The 10,615-nt window shown below is 39.0% G+C and overlaps 1 protein-coding gene across 1 annotated transcript in view; it reads left to right on the forward strand.

The window, feature by feature from the left end:
* Window positions 1–4,386: 4,386 nt before the first annotated feature.
* The window catches only part of LOC139325000 (vomeronasal type-2 receptor 26-like), an 11,491-nt gene continuing 5,262 nt past the window's right edge, over window positions 4,387–10,615 (forward strand). The window contains exons 1-4 of the mRNA XM_070954787.1: window positions 4,387–4,463; window positions 6,202–6,493; window positions 6,919–7,782; window positions 10,482–10,615. The exon at window positions 10,482–10,615 is cut by the window's right edge and continues 94 nt beyond it. Coding sequence (XP_070810888.1) covers window positions 4,387–4,463; window positions 6,202–6,493; window positions 6,919–7,782; window positions 10,482–10,615 — 1,367 coding nt within the window. The remainder of the gene's footprint in view (window positions 4,464–6,201; window positions 6,494–6,918; window positions 7,783–10,481) is intronic.

The following is a 10,615-nucleotide window of genomic DNA, read 5'->3' on the forward strand; positions in this document are numbered from 1 at the left end:
TGGTGAGATTCGAATTTACAGTAATTGCAGACAGCTGGTGTTAATCACAATGCTATCAGTCTGCTGAGCCACCAGGCCCTTCTCTTCTCTTCTCTTCTCTTCTCTTCTCTTCTCTTCTCTTCTCTTCTCTTCTCTTCTCTTCTCTTCTCTTCTCTTCTCTTCTCTTCTCTTCTCTCTTTTTTTTATAATTTGATTTATATGCCACCCTTCTCCGGAGACTCTGGGTGGCTTACAATGCGTTAAGCAATAGCCTTCATACTTTTGTATATTTTATACAAAGTCAGCTTATTGCCCCCACAAACTGGGTCCTCAATTTACCTACCTTAGAAAGGATGGAAGGCTGAGTCAACCTTGAGCCTGGTGAGATTCGAATTTACAGTAATTGCAGACAGCTGGTGTTAATCACAATGCTATCAGTCTGCTGAGCCACCAGGCCCTTCTCTTCTCTTCTCTTCTCTTCTCTTCTCTTCTCTTCTCTTCTCTTCTCTTCTCTTCTCTTCTCTTCTCTTCTCTTCCATTCCATTCCATTCCATTCCATTCCATTCCATTCTATCCCATATTCTATTCTTTCCCATCTACTCTACTCTACTCTACTCTACTCTACTCTACTCTACTCTACTCTACTCTACTCTACTCTACTCTGTCAATAAACAACACTCCTTCAATAAACACATTGCATATACAGAAACTTATGAAGTAAGTCTCTCAGATGGAACTAATCTAAAACAGACTCTTGCTGGACAACAAACATAGATTGTTTGACATTCTTCCCATTTATTGATAATTTATTTCCTTTGGTAAATAGCGGAAATAAAAAAAGCAATTGAAAATGTTAGTTTGGGGGATGCTAAGGAAAAGGGACGAGGTCAGAGAAAGGAGAAATATCCATTAAATGAAAGAAAACCCCAGCCAAACAGGACCAAAGCAATGGATAGATGCAACCAAGGTTGCAATTGTCTTAGAGATTCTGCTATTTATTTGTGCTCAGGTCAATTTTGGGGTCTTGTTGCATTCTTATATTTCTGGTTTGCAGTTCTTTGGCACCCTCTAGAGGGTACCTCTAACAAATTTAAGCACAGAGTGTGTTCTCTCCCACTGAATTTCTCACAGAGTAAATCAGAGCTCTGGCTCCTACCATTATGATGTGAAGACAGAAGTTTGAAATTGGCGTTGGCTGCGTTGCCTCTTTTCTCCTTTATCCACTCAATGCAAGGGTGAAATGCTACTCGTTCGCTCCGGTTCGGGCAAACTGGTAGTGATAAAAACTACCGGTTTGGGTGAACCAGTAGTAAAAAAAAAATGCTTTAAAAAGTTAAAAAAAAAAAAAAGGTTACAACGATCAGAGCTGTGCCATGCGATCGTCGGAACCTTTTTTTTTTTTCTTTTCTTTTTTAAAGCATTTTTTACTAACTATTCGCCTGAACCAGTAGTAAAAAAAGTGCTTTAAAAAAGTTTTTAAAAAAGGTTCCGACGATCGCATGGCACAGCTGATTGTCACAGCTGATCATCGGAACCTTTTTTTTTTTACTTTTTTAAAGCATTTTTTTACTACTGATTTGGGTGAATAGGTAGTAAAAAATGCTTTAAAAAAGTAAAAAAAAAAAAAGGTTCCAACAATCATGCGGCACAGCTGATTGTTACAGCTGATCGCCGGAACCTTTTTTTTTTTTTACTTTTTTAAAGCATTTTTTTACTACTGGTTTGAGTGAATAGGTAGTAAAAAAAATGTTTTAAAAAAGTAAAAATAAGATTCCGATGATCAGGTGGCACAGCTGATTGTGACACCTGATTGTCAGAACCTCTTTTTTTTTACTTTTTAAAAGCATTTTTTTACTACCTATTCGCCCAAACTGGGAGTAAAAAAATGCTTTAAAAAAGTTAAAAAAGAGCTTCTGACGATCATATGGCACAGCTGTTTGTCGTCAGAACCTCTTTTTTTTTTACTTTCTTAAAGCATTTTTTTTACTACCGGTTTGGGCAAATAGGTAGTAAAAAATGCTTTTAAAAGTAAAAAAAAAAAAAGAGAGAGAGAGAGAGAGTTGGCCATGCCCACCCAGTCACATGACCCCCCCACCAAGCCATGCCCACCAAGCCATGCCCACAGAACCAGTAGGAAAGAATTTTGCATTTCACCACTGACTCAATGAATTTTGAATACTGACCTAAAAGGAGGTCTGATACCTCAAGTGAGAGAGGAATGGTGGGGTAGGAAGGAGAGAGAGAGAGAGAGAGAGAGAGAGAGAGAGAGAGAGGGAGGGAGGGAGGGAGAGAGAGAGAGAGAGGGAGGGAGGGAGGGAAAGAAAGAAAAAAGGAAGGAAGGAAGGAAGGAAGGAAGGAAGGAAGGAAGGAAGGAAGGAAAGAAGGAAGGAAGAGGAAATGAGAATAATTATATTCATTTTAGACTTAGACTTAGAATGTAGACTTAGAATAACTTTATTGTCACTTTGAATGTACACTAATTGACATACATTAAAATGAAATTTTGTTGCATACAGCTCTCAAAGGGTCTCCACCTCCAATATACACTACATAAACATGACAAAATAAATAAATGAATACAAAATGATGCATATACCCACATATATTATATAACAGTCTACTTCGCACATATGTACATGGCGAGAAAAATGAATCTTGCCAGTTTTCCAGATGAGTAAGTAGAGCAGGGGTGTCAAACTCAAGGCCAGGGGGCTGGATTCGGCCTGCGGGGGTGCTTAGATCTGGCCCGTGGGGCTGCCCTAGAAACAGCAAAGGACCAGCCTGCAGTGCCTCTTCCAGTGAAAATGGAGCTTGAGAGAGCCACATGCAGCCCTCCGAGGCTCCATTTTCAGTCACAACAGACTCCTGCTACCCTCTGCCAGGGAAAATGGAGCTCAGGGTGGGTTATCTGTTTTCCTTGGGAGAGGGCAGCAGGCCATAGTAGCTGAAAACAGATCTTGGGAGCCTGTTTTCACTGGTAGAGCACTCAGACCACCACAGGCACCCCAGACGTGAGTGATGTCGAACTGGCCATGCCCATCCCAGCCACACCCATCCTGGCCCCTGAGGTTGTCTACTAAGATTCCAAGATCCCTCTCACAATTACTGCTATTAAGGCTGGTTTCACCCAGCCTATATGTGTACTTTTGGTTTTTCTTGCCTAAGTGTAAGACTTTACTTTTCTCTACACTGAATTTCATTTTGTTAGAGAGGGCCCAGTGTTCAAGTCTGTCAAGATCCATCTGGTTCTTGAGCCTATCTTCTAGGGTGTTAGCTATTCCTGCCAGCTTAGTATCACCTGCAAATTTGATAAGTTCCCCTTCTATTCCCTCATCTAAGTTGTTCATGAAGATATTGAAGAGTACTTGACCTAAGACGGAACCTTGTGGTACCCCACTGCTTACTTCCCTCCATGTAGATGTAGACCCATTAAGGACTCCTCGAGTATTGTTTGTCAGCCACTTGCGAACCCATCTGGTGGTGATGCTATCTAGCCCATTTTTTTCTAGCTTACCAAGAAGTAGGTTGTGGTCTACTTTGTCAAATGCCTTGCTGAAGTCTAAGTATATTATGTCCACAGTATTTCGCTGGTCTACTGATTTAGTCACTATGTTGAAGAATGAAATAAGATTGGTTTGGCATGATCTGTTTTTAACAAACCTGTGCTGACTGCTAGTTATTACATTTCTAGATGTTGGAACATCTATTTTTTATTATTATTATTATCTTTTCCAGTATCCTCCTGGGTATTGATGGTAAGCTGATTGGTCTGTAGTTTTCTGGGTTTGCTATTGATTCATCTAACACTGTCAGCCTGAATTATGCTACATGTCTAGGCATTTGCTCATTGGAAAAAGCATTGAGCCATCAGCCACTTATTCTCTCACCAAAAACAAAATAATTATCTCTGGAGCAATCACTATATTTTCCTAACTACATCAAAACATCAAATGTAGAAAAGGGTGTTTAAATAAAAGAAACCATCAAGATATACGCTTGATGCTAATGTAGTTCTTGAACCCCAGGGAGTTTGGCACAAGAGGGAATAAGGGGTCTGTTAGATTCATTGCTTCAAGTTCCCTCCCTCCTTTTCTTCTGCCAAAATGTTATTTGAAATCTTGGTGATATGCAAAATATGAATTTGCACTCTCGTGGATCTTCAGATAGAAAATGTTAGCTCTTCTCTGTCACTGCATTCTCAGATATAAACCTTGGATTAATCATTTGGAATCCATACTTCCTCATGGATAGGATGGAAGACACCAATATTTTCAGCATGCAGTGAAGATGTTGTTCCTTCTGATGTTCTTGGGGCACAAAGTAGTTGCTCTGAGCTGCCCTGCAAGAGCTATTTTTCCTGTCCCTCATGAGTGGTACCACCCTGGTGATCTCGTCATCGGTGGGATAATGTCTCACATCGTTTACCACTTACATAAAATTCAATTTAAGGAGCATCCCTCTCTAAAACCTTCTGACTTACCACTGTAAGAATTTCCCCCCTTTTTTCTAAGCTTAACCAGATTCTCAAGCATTGCATAAATGAGTAAGAGCTATTTGAGGATAACTCTTAATATTGTAAGTTCTGTATGGAATCTAACCCTTCTACATGTTTCAAGAGAATGTGGTTGTTGAGAAAAATAGAATAGAATAGAATAGAATAGAATAGAATAGAATAGAATAGAATAGAATAGAATAGAATAGAATAGAATAGAATAGAATAGAATTCTTTATTGGCCAAGTGTGATTGGACACACAAGGAATTTGTCTTTGGTGCATATGCTCTCAGTGTACATAAGGAGAATAAAATACATTCATCAAGAATAAAAAGATACAACACATAGTGATAGCCAAAGTTTATTTGTTTGTTTATTTATTTATTTATTTATTTATTTATTTATTTATTTATTTATTTATTTATTATTCAAATTTCTATACCACCCTTCTCCTTTCGGACTCAGGGCGATGAACAGCCAAGATAAAAACATCTATACAAACATCACAGTTAAAAAATAAAGTTAAAATAATTTATAAATTTGGCCCATAATTTAAAACTTGTCAATTAAAATCAATATTAAAATATTAAAACTAACCCTAAAATCAAGACAGACTGGCTAACTGAAAAAAAATAAGTTTTTAGGGCCTGACGAAAAATCCGAAGGTCGGAGATCACTCGTATCTCTGGGGGTAGATTGTTCCATAGGGTAGGTGCCACCACAGAGAAGTTACTAATAAGCTATCAAATAGTACTAGAAAACAAATAAAAACAATATAAATTGAAAGATACAAGCAACATGGTTATAGTAATAAGTGGGAAGAGATAGGTAATAGGAAGTATGGGAAGAATAATAGTAATACAGTCTTATTTGGCAGTTTTGTGGGAATTAGTTGTTATGCAGAGTGATGGCATTCAGTAAAAAATTGTCCTTGTGTCTAGTTGTTTTGGTGTGCCGTGCTCAATAGCATCGTTTCGAGGGTAGAAGTTGAAACAGTTTATGTCCAGGATGTGTGGGGTCTGTAGGTATTTTCACAGTCCTCTTTTTGACTCGTGCAGTATACAGATCCTCAATGGAAGGCAGGTTGGTAGCCATTGTTTTTTCTGCAGTTCTAATTATCCTCTGAAGTCTGTGTCTGTCTTGTTGGGTTGCAGAACCAAACCAGACAGTTATGAAGGTGCAGATGACAGACTCAATAATTCCTCTGTAGAACTGAATCAGCATTTACATTGCATTAAAATAAATCATTCCTATGAAATGAATGAACAATATGTCATTCCAACAGGTGATTGGTACAATAGGTTTTTGGGGGAAAAAAAAACATTGAGTTTAAGGTAATTTAAAACAAATCTGCATGGCCACTCATCACAAAAGATGGAAACACTGAATGAATGATACCTAATGGAACTGTTCCTATTCTATTTATTGTTAAATTGGTAGAAATATATGTAATAACTTGAAAAACAGAAACTTTTTATTTGTTGTAATACATCTGTGTTGCAAATCATGGAAATATTGTCTAAAAAGTATGATATATTTGGGTTAAATATTGGCTGCAAATCATAGAAATTCTGTGGAAAAAGTACATTTGAACTTTCTGCAAATCTTTTAGAAAGCTATTATCTTCCTAGTTCCATGAGATATAGAATAGATTTTTATTCATAGAGAAATAATGTTGCTTTACATACATTGTCAATTTTTTCAATGAGAATATTTAAATTACTTGCAGTGTAATAACCAAATTCTACCAACACATCCTCGTCTTGGCCTTTGCTGTGAAGGAGATCAATGAGGACTCCCAGATCTTACCTAACGTCACTCTTGGGTTCCACATCTATGATAGTTATCATAATCCAAGGATGACCTATCGCACCACTCTGGACCTGCTTTTCAAATCCCAGGAATTTGTCCCTAACTTCAAATGTGATGGCCAGAAGAATCTGATGGCCATCATAGGAGGATTAGGTTCTGATACTTCATCTTATATAAATGAACTTGTAGGTTTCTTCAAGATTCCACAGGTAAATATGTAGGGATTGAGGGGGGGGGGAAACCCTGGGTGTCATTGTTATTATAGCAAAATTACTGAGCATCAGATATAAGTCTTAGATTTATAATACAAATTTCTGCAGGGCTTAAGGTAAACTACTTAGCCCTTTTTTAAAAAAGTACAATGACAATCATAGAAGTGTCCCAAAATATACAGATGCATCCATACTTGAAGGCAGATTTCAATGTAGCCCTCTCTGCTCCTATTAAAACCATTTATCTACTATACCGTTGATCTAGTACCATAGTTTGAAATAATTTCTAGAATTTCATTCTATATTTAGAGGAATTCCAGGGAAAAAATATCCTAACTTGGATATATTTACATGAATTCTTGACCTGAAGGGATCACATCAATAGCTAACAACTGAACAGAATAGTATTCTGCTTTTTTTAGCTGACCTATGGCTCATTAGCCCAAGAGGAATTTCAGAGCAATAAGCGATCTTCACTTTATTTCATGGTCCCAAAAGAGGACCATCAGCACATTGGGATTGTCCAACTGCTTCATCATTTCAGCTGGACATGGATTGGGATTTTTGCTGTAGATAACAACAATGGAGAAAATTTCTTACAGAAAATGCAGCCCTTACTTTCACAGAATGGCATCTGCTCATCATTCATTCAAAGGCTTTCACAACTCATCAACCTGGCAGACTTCAAAGAAATTTATCTCCAAGTTTGGAGCATTTCCATTAATTTGATGAATAGCAAAGCCAAGACATTTCTTGTCTATGGAGAATCATTGACCATAATGACTCTCAGAGGTGTCACATTTCTGGAAGATTCTGGAAATAAGAAAACTGCATTACTTGGAAAGGTGTGGATCATGACTGCACAGATTGATTTTACGCTCTCGAGCCTTCAAATCACGTGGGATCTCCAGATGTTCCATGGGGCTCTTTCCTTCACTGTTCATTCAAGATCAGTTGCAGGTTTCAAGGAATTTCTTCAGACCATAAATCCACTTTCAGACTACAGAGATGGGTTTCTGCAGGACGTTTGGGAACAAGCATTTGATTGTTCATTTCCAAAACCAGAGTTACAAGAAATGCAGAGTAAAAAATGCACTGGGGAGATGAAGCTAGAGGATCTTCCTGGACCTGCCTTTGAAATGGAGATGACTGCCCAAAGCTACAGCATCTACAATGCTGTTTATGCTGTGGCTCATGCTTTGCAAGCTCTATGCACATTGCATTTCAATAGAAAAAAACCCATGAGGTGTAAAAATCCTGAGCTTCCAGATCTGCAATCTTGGCAGGTATTCTCTCTCCATTGGACACTTCTTTTATTGCAATGAAAACTTTGGTGAGGAATTGTGTTTTGAACCAATCAGGGGTGGGTTCTAAATTTTTTACTACTGGTTTTGTGGGCGTGGCTTATTTTGTGGGCATGGCTTAATGGTCATGTGACAATTATTTAGGATTTAGCAGAGGTATTGGTCTACCAGGCTTTTAACTGCTTGCAGAACTGTACTGATCTACCCATTTATTTTTGCAGGCACTGATCTATTCATGTATTTTTGCAGGCAGTGGTCTACCCATTTATTTTTGCAGGCATCGGTCTACTCTTTTGTTTTCTTTTAACACTGATCAGCTGTAGGGTGGCCCTTTGAAGCTCCGTGGCAAGAGTTTAAACAGTTTTTTTCCCTCTAGCCATCAGCTGGGACTCAGGAGACAGCAATAGATTGGGGGTGGGGCCAAATAAAAGGTAAAAATAATGCAGGGGGTGGGTGGGGGGGTGGGGGGCATGGGGGGGCAGAACTGGTTCGGTGACATCATATCGTCACCGATACCGGCTCTGTGGAACCGGGCTGAACCAGAAGGAACCCACCACTAGAACCAATTGTGCATAGTCTTCACATTTTTATGCTTATGGAATAAAGTTAATGTATGATAATTGAGAAGCTACTATATAAATCATGATTAACATTTTAATAGGGTTTATGTAGGAAAGCAACATAGTTTGCACACTAAGACATGGTTAAAAATAAGTCCTTGATCACTTCCATTTTAGCATCTCTAAAAATAGCCAGTACCCCAAGTTACTTCGGTTTGGCTTCTGAAGTTTTAAGGTGGAGAAGCTATCAGAATTCAAGAGGAATGTATGAGATGTATGAAACTAATACTACTATATAAAGCCTTAGTAAGACCACACCTAGAGTACTGCATCCAGTTTTTGTCACCACACTATAAAAAAGATGTGGAGACTCTAGAAAGAGTGCAGAGAAGAGCAACCAGGATGATTAGGGGACTGGAGACTAAAACATATGAAGAACAGTTACAGGAACTGGTCATGGCTAGTCTAGTGAAGAGAAGGTCCAGGGGAGACATGATAGCAGTCTTCCAATATTTGAGGGGCTGCCACAGAGAGGAAGGGGTCAAACTATTTTCCAAAGCACCTGTAGGCCAGACAAGGAATAATGGATGGAAATGGGTCAAGGAGAGATACAACCTGGAAATAAGGATAAATTTTCTGACAGTGAGAGCAATCAACTAGTGGAACAGCTTGCCTTTGGAAGTTGTGGGAGCTTCATCACTTGAGACTTTCAAGAAGAGATTGGACTGCCATCTGTCCAAAATGATATAGGGTCTCCTGCTTGGTGGAGAGTTGGACTAGATGACCTACAAGGTCCCTTCCAACTCTGTTAATCTGTTAAAATGTAGACCTTTTCACTTATGGCCTTCACTCTTTGGAAAATAGCAGTAGCACTTAAGGTTAAGGTTAGGTTAAGGTTTATTAAATTTGTATACCGCCCTTCTCCTGAAGGACTCAGGGCGGTGAACAGCCAAGATTAAAATACATACAATATAAAAATTAAAATAAATTAAAACAGAATTAAATCAAATTGGCTTCCCAAAATTTAAAACCCTTTGCCCATAAAATAACCCATTAAAATTTTAAGCCAGCCCGGCTTGCTGAAATAGGAAGGTCTTCAAAGCTTGACGGAAAGTACGGAGGTCCGGGATCAGTTGTATTACTGGGGGTAGCTCGTTCCAGAGGATGGGTGCCCCCACAGAGAAGGCTCTCCCCCTGGGGGTCATCAGTCGACATTGCTTGACCGATGGCACCCTGAGGAGACCCTCTCTGTGGGAGCGGATTGGCCGGTGGGAGGTTATCGGTGGCAGAAGGTGGTCTTGTAAATACCTGGGCCCTAAGCCATGGAGCACTTTAAAGATGAGAACCAATACCTTGAAGCGCACCCGGAAGACCACCAGGAGCCAGTGCAGCTCGCGCAGGAGAGGTGTTACATGGGAGCGCCATGTCGCCCACATAATAACCTGCATGGCCGCATTCTGGACCAGCTGGAGCCTCCGGGTGTTCCTCAAGGGGAGCCCCATATAGAGATTATTGCAGTAGTCCAGGTGAGAGGTGACGAGGGCGTCACCTCTTGCCTGTATATAGACTTATATACTGCTTTACCATGCTTTTACAACCCTCTCTAAGCGGTTTACAGAGTCAGCCTCTTGCCTGCATCAATTTGGGTCCTCATTTTACCCACTTCGGAAGGATGGAAGGGTGAGTCAATGTTGAAAAACTATCTTTGTAAGAATCTCTCTCTCTCCTATCTATCTAAATCTAACATTATAAAAGCAGGTTAAACCAAATTTGTCTATCCCAGGCTCCAAAAAAGTTTTGTACCAATTTAGAAGGAAAAGATGAGGATACAATGAGATACAGTCTAGATTTAATAATTTTTTTAAAAAAATAGCGAACTTAAATCACATCCAATAGACTCTTTTTATTCTGCTTTGGTTCTTTGATGTTGTTTTTTTATCCTTCCTTAAAATAATATGTATTTAATAATAGAGGACATCTGTACATATCCAATTTTCATTATCTAGGTGTACCTGTTTGATAATTATTATAGAAATGGGAATAATGTGTGAATGAAACTTGAATATACCTCTCCATTGTTATCTTTTCAATTCCCTCTCTTTTCCCTTCTTTTTCAAGTAGCTCCATCCATTTCTTCAAGGCATTTCTTTTAACAATACAGCTGGAGAGACAGTGTTCCTGAATGACAAAGGAGAAGCAATGGGTGGATTCGACATCATTAATTTCATCCCTTTTCCAAATCGATCCTTTCAGAG

The sequence above is a fragment of the Pituophis catenifer genome, unplaced genomic scaffold (assembly GCF_029215685.1).
Source record: "Pituophis catenifer annectens isolate HBS135680 unplaced genomic scaffold, rPitCat1.0.hap2 SCAF_15, whole genome shotgun sequence".
Taxonomy (NCBI): domain Eukaryota; kingdom Metazoa; phylum Chordata; class Lepidosauria; order Squamata; family Colubridae; genus Pituophis; species Pituophis catenifer.